The 14461-nt window shown below is 36.9% G+C and overlaps 1 protein-coding gene across 3 annotated transcripts in view; it reads right to left on the bottom strand.

Moving 5' to 3' along the window:
* The window catches only part of GRM5 (glutamate metabotropic receptor 5), a gene marked incomplete at both ends in the record, with an annotated part of 232629 nt that overhangs the window by 51554 nt on the left and 166614 nt on the right, over positions 1 to 14461 (bottom strand). For all 3 annotated transcript variants that reach the window (XM_082277728.1, XM_082277727.1, XM_082277726.1), the window contains one exon: positions 4660 to 4895. In XM_082277728.1, coding sequence (XP_082133854.1) covers positions 4660 to 4895 — 236 coding nt within the window. The remainder of the gene's footprint in view (positions 1 to 4659; positions 4896 to 14461) is intronic.

Here is a 14461-nt window from a genome sequence, read left to right on the forward strand (position 1 = left end):
ACCCTGCTGTACGTGCACAAGTGACCCATCAACTCCTTCCAGATTCTTGTTCCCACTCTACCTTTACATGAAACTGCTATTTTTTCCTTAAGTCTGTAACCTTTGCCGATCAAAGTAAGATACTGCACTGCTTCAGCAGCATCAGCCTCTATTTATTTACTTTTATTCTCTATCACTTAGATCACAGATGCTTGGGATGTGTATTCTGGTATTGCTCTGTGTTTGAGTATCCCCATAAAAAATGTTGCTCCATTCCTGCCTCTGGCTTTTTCACAGCATGGGAAAAATAATATCAGTTACCAGTGCAGGCAAAATAAATAATTTAACAGACTGGTAAATGTAATAAATATGCTTCTGCTCCTGATGACTTTGAGGATTTATCTTTTTCCACCACTGTCCATTGAGCCAGAGCTTCACCACATAATTAGCTAATGTTGGGTTTTGCTTCTGCTTGGTGTCAAGATGGATTTTTAAAACACCTTTACCAGTATAAAAAGTACTAGGAATTAGAGGTGGGAACTCTGTCTGAAAGAAAGCATGCACAAAAATGTCTAGTCTTCAAAGGTCTAAAGGCAATCAATACCAAAGGATTGGATTAGCCTTTTGAGACCTGAAGGTGGTCGTTGAGTGGAGTTATTCATCCGGATCAGCTTGCAGACCTATTTATGAACTTCATTGAACTATGGTCGTAGATATTAAAAAAATCTCTGACTGGTGCTAGAGGTGAAACCAAATCCAAATCTTGTAAAATTCCTAGTGTTTGGAGGCCATTATATGTCTCCTTTTACACATGCATTTTAAGCTCTTTGTTCTGACTCATGTTCTTTAGAGGTGGCTTGTAGCAGATCTCTTGTGGCATGGAACTGATTACACTGAAAATCAAGTCAGATAAGTCTATGAACTTCTCACTTTCTGTAGTGCTCCAGCTGGGCAGAAAATCAATGTTCTTAGCAATGACAGCAGTGACACCCATTTGGATTAAGCAAGTATGTTCTAATCTGCAAATGAAAAATGAGCTAGATGCTGAAATTTTCATCTCAGTGGGAACTAAGTGTACGCGAATGGGTGGAAACTTTTTAGTGCTTAATAGAAATGAATAGAGAAAAACTTTTTTTTGGATTGCTTTTTGGATTCTCTTTGTTCAGCTGATTTCATAATTTTATTATGCATATCTTCCTAAATCATGTATTCCTTAATAATAATACCTGCCCTGAACCTGTCTATGAATAGCTTATGTTAAAAAGTGAGAGAAACACTCTTAAGTCACTGGAGATGATTTCAATGATTTATGACTTCTTGTATTTTCTGTCACAGAGTTAAACTTAGCCTAGTATTCTACTAGGCAGGCTTCATCAAAGCAAACGCAGAGATTTTAACAACTAAATTCATAGCTGGTGCACAGGTGAAGCCAGTTATTACTTAGATTTCAGCCATATCTTCCTGTGCTTATCTTCTTACTGAATAAACTTGATTATACTGCTTGCCATTCTTTATGTTTTCGTGATAACACAACTGGATTACAGAGAACAATTAATTTTGTTTCCCACTAATATAATGGTTATTTTTTTTTTTATAAGGACAAATTCATTCAATAATGATCTCCTCTACTAATATCATAATGCAGTTCCATGTTTATCTTTTTATCATTATTACAAGAAGTAAAGAATTGCTTGACTCTTGATGTAAAAAATAGGTTTTGATTTCTCTCCAGCATTTCTCAATAAACTTCATCTCATTAATTGCAATCCTGAGAAACACCTTTAGCTTGATTTTTTTTGAGTGTTTTGGTTGTTTTTTTTTTTTTTTTTTTTTTTTTTTTTTTTTTTTTAATGCAGCTTCCGGAGATGACCATGCATTTATTTAGATAAACTAAAAGATGTAGACCTGTGAAATAATTTTCTTACCATGTGAAATCAGAACCAAAACTAGTTCATCATCATGCAGAAACTCTTAGGACAGTCTGTGAAATGCTTGTGACCATCGAGGGCAAGTATTATCTTTACAGTTGTCTGAACTGAGGATTCACAGCTTTGAGTACTTGATATAAACAAATAGAAATATAGGAATTGAAAAGACATAATTTTCAAGTTCATATGGGTGATAGGAAATGAGGCAGAAATAACAACTACCATGCCAATTTCAAGTATTCATGTTGATTTTGATCTTAAACTCACACCATCAAAATTGCTCACTCTTGCAAATCTTAGTGAATATATTTATGACTTTCTTGCTGGTTAATCCACAGAGTTGAGTAACTTTGAGTTTCTTCACTTTATCCTACAACTTTGTCTAGTTTTGGAGCTATTGTGGGAAAACCAGCATAGGTGTCTTAGCATTTATGGCACAAAATATGTCATTAAGTAAATCTGCTTGCAATCTTTCAGGCCAAACTTTGAATTTTCCTTATATGAATTTTGACTGATGGTCTAGAAAAAAATCAAAACTATAAACCCAAGTAATCTGATGAATAACAACTTCCTATGTGAAAACCCTGACTAAATGGATAGTTTTAACTGACTGCCGAGCATAATGTTGTTAACCTGGCAAATTACACAACTGAATTAGCATTTTTTGCCCTACAGCAACAAGAAAGAATTAAAGCTATTATAATCTGGTTTTTATTGTTTTACTATAGCTATCATGGTCCAGCATTGAATATTACAATAAAACTGAAGAAAAGGAAATTGGAGCAATCTAATTGGAAAATAGTCTTTTTCTCTATTCATGATTTGAAAATCAGCAGATTTGGATTTTTGCACTTTCTTTTTTGTGTCTCTGACATTCCCAGCTTTTAGGAACCTATTTGAGCTGTGGTTCTTTGTGAGAAAGCTTCTGGCCATGAGTGCTGTTCATGCCAAATTAGTCAAGCTTTACAATTAAGTTATCTTATATCCATGACTGGGTGACATCATGTATGAAATAACATCTCCCTGCACCCCCATGATAATTTTTCTGTGCTGGTGAATTTTATTTTAGGCACCATAAAAGACTCTCTAGGTACTTACATTTCATAGTTACCAATCTTTCATACAAAACATAAATTAAATTCTCGCATTGTTGGTAAAGGGTAAGTTAAAAAAGAAACCAAGAAAAATCTACTTGATAGGTTTTTTACATGGCACACTGATGGAAACCAGGTCTTTATTAGCCTACATCCAGCTATGCCCACTGCACTGACAACTCAGGAAACAGGTGCACATTATCATGGGGAAATCAATGAAGTTTGCTCCTCAATATGCAGTACCTGTCAATAGTGCAAATAAAACCTGTCTCAGATTGTGTTGGGTGGGTAACAGCACAAAAATAATGAGAAAAGTCAGATGGATGCTGAAGGTGTATGCTGAGATTTTGGGATTTCTAGATTCAATTTACATCTCAGTCACCAACTTCCCCTGTAACCTTGTCCAAATCAAAAGAAAGACTTATGATCACTATGTGGGATTTACGTAGGGGTTTGTGTTGTGTAAATCCAAGACTCTGATCTTTAAGACATTTCTTGGTCTCATGTGTGTGTGGAAGATATTGATATTTTTAGGAGGGAAGAACCCTTGGGCTTTAGAGCTGTGGTTGGACTAAGGCCCAGTAAAGCACCACCTTACCCCCAACACTAACAGGATACCCGTTGTATTAGTGATATCTCAAGGGTCAGAAATAGTGAAAAATTTGCCCAGAGAGTTTCAGACAATGAGAAGGGGCTTGTGAAACAATCCTCCTAGCCTCAAAAAAAGGACCCTGAACAAAGGACTCCTTCCAGATAGTCTGGGTCTTCTTTCTGAGGCACTGAGTTGTTGGTTCCTGCTGTGTCTCTTGTCATTTGACTGGTGCCACGGGTCCCCATGCCCTTTAGAATGCGAGGGATGCGCGCCAGTTCACAGCCTCTTGCCTCACATCACAATCTGCATCTTACACACCAAAAGAACTGGGTAAATGCTAATTCCAGTGAGACTACAAACTCAGGGACTTCTCACTCAAAAAGAAGAGAAAGACTGAGCCTACAGAGCATGCAGACTAATTAGTACATTAGACAACATTAGCATTGCTTGGCATTTCATGAAATAAAGACCAATTAACAGAAGTAATAAATAATAAATAAAACCCCAACAAAACCCCAGAAAAATGTACCACATCTATCTGTAGAGCAGAAATGACAAATTGATGTCGGTGTTTCTGCTAAAATTAGTACAATTGAATGAAATAGATCAGCTCAAAATGGCACATCCTGAAATGATCCATGGCTGAAAGAAAACCTAATGACATCTTTCAAATCACCTAGTGTTTTATCTGAAGTTCACAAATCATCACTGCCATAAGGGCTTCAGATAACTTTTAGCTCTCTCGTTGCTCTTGTGAGCCAAAGCACTATGTCTAGCTCTGCTTCTGAAAAGGCACATTTTGTGTTTTGCAGCATTTTTGAAAATGTTTACATGCCTATGGAGGTGGAGTTTTTCAAATATAGAGAGCAGTTGGGTACTGAAGCACTGTTTCTTTAGAAATCTGAATACCTTTAAAATTGTGCTTTTCATCATTTTGAAAAGAGCAAACATGACAATACAGCTTCTTTTTCTTCCAACCCAATTCAGTATTTCACCAGACCATGCTGCATCAGACCAGACCTTCATTCACATGGTTTCACACAGCAGAAGTAATAAATTCACTTACTTGTGCAAGTCTTGTTGTATTTAGGGTTCTCTTGAGGAAACCCTTCCAACCGGCACTGGAACCTGTGCTGCCAAAATTCCTGAAACCATGGATTTCGATGATTGGTTTCTGGCCGAAGCTGTAGGTAGTAATCATCAAACCATTTCACGTCTGGAGACTGGAGCTTGATCGTTATCCCACCAACAGCTTCATTCTGGTACCCTTCTGTCACGTCATACCTGTCTGCCCAGCCATCACTACAGGGGTAATGGAAAAAGTAAAACATTAACCATTCAAAGGAATAAGAAAAGAGCTTTCTTAACACTGAAATTTAGAGCCTAAGAGCAAACACACTAGGAGTTGTGATTCTGAGCAGTGTATTGTAAAGCACCTGTAATTCTTCTCGAGGAATAATTCAGTGTTTTACTTCTATTTGCTTGACATCAGCACCTTCTACTTAAATTATCTATTCCACATCCTCCACGTCAGGTAATTGAAACAACACTAAAAATCACACATCCTGAAATATGCTGTGTATAAGTGCATCTCTGCATCACTTAACCTCACTGAGCTCTGGGGTGAAAACCTTGGATTCAACATTTCCCTGACACTGGGTTTACACTACTCTTACCTGAGAGGATGTGACTTTGAGGACAGGACCTCTTACTGTGCAAAGGGCAGGACTGTGTTGCAGGCCATGTCCATACTTCTTGATGGAGCACGGCACAAAGAGCCCAAAGCAAGTCTTGAAAGGGCTGGCACTGCTCAAGCAGGAACACTGAGACAACATGGCATTGCATCTGAAGCAATAAATGCTCTCTGCAGACATGACTAATGAAGCTGGGCAGAGCATTATGCACACCCAGGTGTTGCTCCTATTTCTTGGTTGCTTGTGGCTGGAGCTTTATGGAGTTGTGTGATACTGTACTGCACACAGAATTTTAATCCCCTTCTGTTAACCTTTCAGCTTGCAACACTAACCACAAGGAGAGAGAAGTAAATGAAAACCCCATTCAAACAAAATGTCACAAACTTCTCAGGGTAATTTCTCTCTCCCCAGTTTCGCAATGGATTTTCTTGGAAGTACTGGCATTTATGCAGTTTCACTCAGCACTAAAAATGTACATATCTCATTAGAGCATTGCAGATTTCTTCTGTTTTATCATGAACATGATATTTCAGTTTTTCAAAAGCCCCAGGTCTTACAGTTAGAGGCTTGTAGAAGAATCTCAGATTACACTTTTCCCCCCTCTAAAAAGTCACTGATGTTGACTATAGAGAGCACTGTTAAATCCTAAAAGTTGAGTAATTGGAGGATAAAAAATAAGCTCAACTTGTCTTATTTTAAAACATCATGATTTGTTTACAGCTAGCCCTCCTGTAGGTTAGTCATACTATAAGTGATGTAGGTGACCTTTATGTGTGTGGATCTGTTGTTCTATTTTGATCATTCACTTCCTGTCTTAAACTTTTCTCCTGTACTGCAGAGCAGGCAGGAATCCTGCTGCAGACACTTGGTCCCCAGCACATTCCCTATGCTGTGCACTCAGCTGTCCTCACACAGAGCAAAAGCCCTTGGAGAGTGACTCCTGCACAAGACACTGTTTCAGCAAAGCCTGGACTCTTGACTACATCTTCTTAGAACAGCTGGAATGTCAGGAAATAGCAGCTTCACCAAGGGGAAAAGTAATATTCCAGTGTCTGGAATCAAAATGAAGGAACCATTAAACATGATTCAGATTTCCAATGCACTGATTTGCTCAGCACAGAAGAGTAAAATATGCATTCACAAAAAGAGAAAGATGATCATTGCTGCTCAGCTTGAATGCAGCACTTGGAAAATTTACCTTCCAGCTTAGGGATGAACACAGGTGCTGATGTTCCCAACAGCACTCAAGAGGCTCAGTAAGACAAACACCCCCCACATCCAGGAGTATTTACTGGACAGAGTTAAAACCTGTTCTGGGTTGTTTTGTGATAAAAGCCACAGAAGGTATTTTAAATTTATGACTGATTTAACCTTTCCTTTAAAAGATTCATCTTAATCTTTGGCAAGTTTTTAAGTGGTTTTATCCACCCTCATAAAACCTGACAAGTTTTTGAATGCAGGAAGTGATAGGTTTTGTAGTGTGGGATTTTTTTTAAACCTGGTAGAATTTAAAGGAATTAAAGCCATGCTGTCAGTATTCCATCTTTATGAGTTGTCTCAGAGAAACCTAGAAAAAAGCTTGTTTTCTTGTAATTAATTTCTTTATCCTTTTCAAAGGAAAAGTTTTGTAGATCTAATCCAGCAGGGTGCTGTAAAATTTACAGTATTACTTTATGATTAGCTATCCCCTCTAAGTAGATTTGCAACAGAGATAGCATTTTATACCTTTAAATTATTAAAAAAGATGGAAATGACAACTTCATATTACATAAACCTCCTTCTCAACTTTTCTGCAGGAGAGCTTCTTATTTCAACAGAGCTGCTTCTCATTCAAATAAGTATGTCAGCTTCGCTACTTGAGCAAAAAGCATTTAGGAATATTATATAAAACCTACTCAAAATGTGTATTGTACAGAAAATGATGTAGAGATAACAAAGCCTCTGATGGACAAAGTGGCAAAGCAAATGCTAAACTACTATCCAAAAGCTGGTGAAAGTGAGTAGATACACAGGGAAGAATGAATACATAAAAAAGCTAGTGGTTAATGACAGGGATAAAGGGTGAACCAAAAAGTGAGAAGATGATCTAGAAAACAGGCTGGATTTAATTAGCTGAAGATTTGTAGCCTGAAGAACCAAACACAATACTAGGGGAGAGATCCGATATTTGTCTTCAGGTCCATCAAAAGCATCAGCAAAAAGATCACAAATTGTTTATCATGTTGACATAAGCATTCAGGACCTGAACTGAAAAGAGAAAGACTCATCTTAGACACCAGGAAAGTTTCCTCACAGTAGAGAGAATGAGGAACTAGAATAGCTTGGAGAGTCTTAGGAGTGTCAGAGAGCAAGATAAACAAGCATCCATCTAATATAAATGTCCCTGACTTGGTGGAGGGATGACAGTAGGATACTTGACTTCTTGACATCCACTATGCATTAGTTTATGTTGAGATTTGACACATCTGGGAATGATGATTCCATAAAACCCAGCAGATTCGAGCAAAAAAACAAAGAAAGTTAAAATAACACCCCTCCTTCACAGCTTCCCCAGCTTCTCACAATATTTTACCTTACTTTTTTTTACACAATTCATATTTTTGTATTTTTTCTCTCTTTGTAGTTGCTATGAGAAGCAACAAGCAAGAGAAATTTATTTAGGATAAATCATGTGTTAGACTATACACACAGTTAATTCACGTGATGCAGTCAGGGTAGGCAGGAGCTTGTATTGGGTCAAAATTACTCTAAATGGAAATTAAACTGTTTTATCTCTCTTTTGCTGGGTGAAAGGAAGGTTTTTACATCTAATCCCCAAGTAACACTATCTCAGTATAATTAAGATAATCCTTTGAGGTTTCAAAACAGAAAAGAAATTCTATGTTCCCTAATTTAGACATTTTGGTTGACAGTCTGAAGTAAACACAGGTTTGGCAGTTTAAGGCCACTTGCTCAGCTTTGAATATCCATAGCATTAGTTCTGTAATATTGACCCTATATTTAAGACTTGTTACTTCCATAGTCCAAATCACCTTTGCCATGGGAAATGAAACTACAAAATCAGTAAGTCAACAATAGGATATCGTGTTTGAACAACTGCAAAATGATTTGCACAAACTGACATGCCCACACACTAAATAGACATGGATCTTATTTTTAAATATTACAAGTTTTTATACTGTTTAAGTCATTTCTTAAATCTCAGCTATAGAATTTATAATATTGGTTTCAGTGAATATTTTCAGATTCTTGAGAAGCCTTCTAAGGAAGTTGGGAAATTCTGCCACTTTGTAGGGACAGTTGGACTAAAAAAGGTTCAAAGAAGAAAATGCTATGCTGAAAAAGGATTAAATAAAAACTACAATTGATTATTTTTCCATTCAGTACCACAGTATCCTTCAAATACAGCTTCAGATTTAAGTATTCCTGAACAATGCCAATGCCTATTATGGTTTTGTCTCATTCCATGCAGTATCCTGACAGAGTTGGAACTTTACTGTTCAGAGAATCAAATGTGTAGAAAACAATACAAAGTCTGTGATTTGAAGACCATTAACTATAGACTGCCTCAAAATTTAGCAAGAGCATATGTTGGATACTACAAGAGGGGCAGAACAAACAGGTACACTGCAAATTGACAGTCCCTAAAACTACTGCAATCCTTTTCAGTCACTGTTTTCTGGATGTTTGACAATCTACTAATTTTAATTTTATTGTACTAATAAATTAGGCAACAGTGAGTTGTAAATACAAATTGTATGTTTATTGCTCACTTAAAAAAAATATATTATCACTGATAAACTATCAAGGTATCAGGTATATACTATCAAGATCTATCCAGTATTATTAAGAATATACTATCAAGATATAAAGATTTTTTGGGAAATAACTAACTAACTAATTAGGATGGTGGAGTTGCCTGCTCTAGGCTGCTACCAGTCCTGGGTGGGAGTATGTAGCAGGGAGAGGTCTAATGCTAAACCAACTACAACTGCAATCTGGTGGACATCCAGAACACCAGATGGAAGACATGTTTCTGCAGCAGATCCTCCCCTTGTTACCTGATGCCCTGTCTTTTTACCCCAGTGTTATAGAGCATAGAAAGCTACAGAGTTGTCTACTAATTTGGTCCATTAAGTGATTCACTACACTGAAAGAAAGTTTTCAGTTGTTGGCTCTGGACAAACAATGATCAATGAAACGTCGTGAGTCAGTACCAGTGAGCTGGCAAATGTAGCTTTATGATTCCTGTGAAAACTGCATGGAAAATTTAGCACATATTCTAAACCTCTGTTTCTAAGATTAGACAAAATACTAAGAGACACGTGTACAACAAAAATAGACTCCCTTTTGCAAACAGTTCTACTTATTTTCTACATTGAAAATGCAGCAGGGTCTTGGAATCAGTTGAGCTGATTTCTTTTTCTCCGAAGTCCCTTTCAAGCTATAGCTAACGCTATTACAGTTAATGAGTGCATTTACTAGGCTGTAGACTGGTCTTTCTTTTGTTATGCAAAAACCTGTTTGGAGGCAGGCCACATAATGATGATGGAAGCTGCTGTTCTGCCCACATCTAATCACTCTCCTGCCAAAAATCTGACCGATAGCATTTGAAAATATATTTCTCCACCTGTGTAGGAGCTTTTGTCTAAATGGCTGTCTTTAATTTTCATTTCACTGTATTTCTCTGCTCTTTCAAGGTCTGTTTCCTATATTTTAAGAGCTCTAAAAGTATTAAAGTCTCCTCACGCTCTTCTCAAAGCACTATTGGTCTTTCAAAGGTAAATTTGTTTGGTTAACACTGAGGGGAGGGTGGAATAGCTTTTGCTGAGCAGCTGTAAACTGTTGCATTTAGATGAGTTCATTTTATAATAACTGCATGCAGTGAATTCTTGTTTTGCTGCCTGGCTTTTTTTAGATTGCAGATCCTCATTTTTTTCTTCCTTTTGATGCATATTATAAAGACAAAATAAATTTAAGCGTAATTCAAAGGAAATAAATTTCCTGATTATTTTTAGGCAGTATGGCACACTGTTTTCTACAAGACAACAGCTACAAGAAGTAGCTATGCAGTGAATTTGGCAGATACCTTACACAGGGGATTACTGGTACTAATTACTTGCTGAGTATCCAAACTTCCCCAAGCTGAGAAAGGTTGTGATGGCAACTTGAGGGATCGGTAGCCTATAGCAACATCTAATTTGCATGAAAACAGAGAGTTTTGCAGCTGTGTTCATCTGTAGTTCAGAGCTGCAAAGTAATTCAGCCTGACTGTATTCGGGTGTACAACAAAATACAATTTCCAATGTGTGATTCCTATTTCTTCACACTTGCAAGATGTCAAAGTTGATCATTCTAACTGAAGTTAAATCCATAAATATAAGTCATATGGGGTGTCTCTGAATTGAAGAGAAATCTGCCTGAAAGTTACTCCTGAAAACACCAAGAATACAGAAATTGTTCAGTATGCTCTCTTGATTCGCAAATAATTCTTTCATGAAGAGAAGGAAAATATTTGACATATTTCCAAGAAGAATATTAGACAACTTGGTTTTCCTAGGATTAAAGTAAAGTTGTGCTACAGTTTAAGTCCCTTACTTTTTTACTGCATTCACTCTAGATCAATTCTTTGTAAAGGTTTTGAGGTTTGTGTAGACTGAATAAACCCAGTTGTATCCAACTTTCCTTTGATGAGATGTTTTCTAAATTTGCTGTCACTCAGGGTGGCATTCCTCCCGAAGTGTCCAGCTGGTCCTTGTCCCTGCAGACTCAGTGCTACCTTGGGATGCTCTGATAATGCTGACAGTGTCAAGGACATGACTTGGGTGCTGCTGTCAGTGAGAATCAAAATGAGAGCTTTGTGGGCTAAAGATGAGAGGGCAGTGATGGAGTGTCCTGTTGTGATCCATATAGATGTAGGGATGTCCTATCCAAAGCTAATGCTTGTCCACATTCCCAGCAAGCAGTTCCCACACTGTCTCCAGTCTCCTCCCTAGAGATATCAGGAGAAACTGATAAGCCTTTAATAAGGGGCAGAGAGGGAGAAGAAAGCAAGCTTTTCATGACAACATATTGTGAAAAGAGGAGTAGAGAGCATTTTTCTTCAGATTTTGCATTTAATAAGCATGGTCAAAAGAGAATAAAACCAAAGGAAGGGATGTGCCCTGTAGGAAAACGTAAAATGTGTTTGGGAACTGGCCATCAGACATCAAGGACTGCTTTCATCACTGCTTTTTTACAGGGTAAAAAGATTATTTCATATCCTTGAAGTGCATTTTCAAAATATGGCAGCAGCTTTTCTTTTCAACGATATTAATGCTGTTGAGTCATATTTATAATTCACTCTAAGCTCCTCAAACTGTAAACTTCTCCTAGTGACAGCCTAAAAGCCACCAGTTACATAATGTCAGCAACAGCAGAAAAATAGGAAAGGAAAAAAAAATGGTTCATGTCTAAACCAATTTCATATGTAATTTTACTGCAAAAATACTGATTTTTATCTCCTCCAGAACGCCAAACTTTAGGATAGCTTCAGGGCACCAAAAAGTCCATTGCTACATAATATCATGTAATCTACAAAGCCTATATAAACAAATATGAAAAGAAGTCATGAACAGAAATTAGGGCTTGGCAGAAACAATAAGCGAATACCTACTGTCTTGACATGCTGTCACAAAGCTAGTTTCTGTATATCCCATGGATCTGGAAGGGAAATATCTCTGGGATGACCCTGAATGAAGGAAGGTCCTCAGTTTGTTCTACAGCAGCACAGATATAGAAACCAATGCTGCATTTCTTCTCATGATTGCTTGCATTGATTCAGAGGATTTTTCATTATGTCAAGTCCACCAGGAGAAAAATAACCTATTCTGAATCAGAGTTATCTTATAATAATAATTTACTGAGGCTTCCAGTGATGGAATGATTCCCCATTAGACATCCAGCCACCACTTTCAGGGATATGCTACAACAATCTTTAAAATAAATTCAAGCACAGACACAAATGAACAGATAACTGTGATAGCCCTACTACTTCAAAATATTTCAGAAACGGGCAAAAAAATGGTTTAAGTGAAGCCATTCTACACTTGATAGAAAATCTAGCACATATAATCATATGATTTATATATGTATACATAAATATATATTTATTTCTCATGAGCATATTTACAGGATTTTTAGCCTGAAAAAAGTAGCATGCAATAGAGAATGCCTCATGTCCGTATGCCAGCTGTCATTTGCTTTTAACATATATTCATGAAGTAATTAAACTATGTTATGAAATGTAATTCAAAACAACATTTGAGGTGTTACCTCTTATTGTTTCCGTAGAACAACATTTTCAGTAATAAATAATATACTTAATGTATAAACAACAGTATGAGTAAATCAGTATAAATAAACATATCTAGGTATTCTACAGAGGAATAAACATTAGACAAAAATGAGTCAAAAATTTAGACCACACAAAATAAAATTTAAAGAAGCATAAGTACATATATTTCAGTAGTTACTCTTAATAGCAATGCATATGTTAACACTAAACCTTATTACTTTGGAGAGAATTTGTTTATGACTAATCAGTAACTTTGTGGTGAACCTTTGAACACAGAACAGAAAGGCAAAGGTGATATGTTAACAATATTATTTGTATTTTAGAACGTATTTTAAAACCATGCATACCTAGAAAGGTTCCACTGGTCTAATAGCACAGAGGTAAGCAGACTATTACTTTCTAAAAAGTCTTAAATCTCCCGAGTGTGATGTATGCTCTAGTAAATCTAGAGGGGCTAATATAAAATTTCTAGTAGTACAATACATAACAAAGTCTGCCTGTGCAAAAGTTTTAAAATGACAGATGTTATGTAGGAATTTTTTCAGAGAAAGAATAAGTAATTTCAAGCCCATAAATGTTATAATTAGCACAAAATTAATCAAAAATACAAATGCATTAATATTCACAGTCCCCTAGGGAATCAGTAATTTCAGTAATTTTTTTAACATCATGCACAGCAAAAAGAGCCAAATATGGCAAAGGAAACCAAGCTATGACACAAGCAGTGCAAATATACTGAAATTCTCCTCCTGCTGAAATCAGCTGAAGCTTTACCACTGACATCAGTCAGGACTGCCTTGTGCTCAGATCAAGATATATCCCTCTAATTGCTTCAGTGCCTGCCCTCAGACAATGTAATGTGTGATGACTAGCTCATGCCTTCCACTCACATTGGTATTAGCCATGGATATACACAGAATTGAATTTTAGAGCACCTTTATAAGCCCTTCATCTTCTAAAGCCCAGTTCAGAATAATTCACGTGTCATGAGTTGTAAACATGACGTTCTTTGAGTCAACTGCTTGAGGAAGTAGGCACACACTCTCATGACTGTCAGAGAAAGAACATCACTAGACAGTAATTGTCATCACAGGAAGAGACTGTGTCAAAGGCCGTGCAGCCTGACTGTGTCTTGCTTTACAGCATTCAAAACTGCCTTATTCTTGAAAAGAGTGTGTCACATTAAATGTGCTGCCGCCTCAGGGCTAAGATGCAATATGTGCATCACAAGATTTGAGAAGTCTGGACAAAAGGATTTGTCACTGCAGCAAATCACAAATCTCTTACAAGAATCAGAGCAAGTTGACAGAGGGATATATTTACATCTTGGTGGCACAAAGTAATCTGAAAACAGAGTGACATCCACTGTTATATTTCTTTAAGCAATTTGGTCTCTTTGGAAAACCTGGTCTAGTGGAAGGTGTCCCTTCCAACCCAAGCCATTCTATGATTTTATGATTTCTTTTGCAAAAGCAGTTTGTATTTCTCATTTCTACATACTTAGAACCATCATTTTCAAAAGCAAATGCACATCTATGCTCTCAACTAATTTTACATCAACTACTTGAGTTGCCCAGAGCTTGGAGTTAGACATTTTAAGTAAGTGACTGTAACTCCCACAGTGAGGGATTGATTTCTGTGTTGCCATGCACACAGACATGATAGAACTTGCTTTACTATACTCAGACCAAAGCTCATCAAATCTAGAAATCTCTCTCTAAAGGTGTTCAGCAGAAAAGTTTTACATGAGGTCAAGGCCCAGAAGAAGAATTTGAGTAAGTTTAGCAAACACCAGCTCACATGTTCTACCATTTCAATGGGTGAGGACTTATGTCAGC

The sequence above is a fragment of the Coloeus monedula genome (genome assembly GCF_965178545.1).
Source record: "Coloeus monedula genome assembly, chromosome: 3".
NCBI classification, from domain to species: Eukaryota; Metazoa; Chordata; class Aves; order Passeriformes; family Corvidae; genus Coloeus; species Coloeus monedula.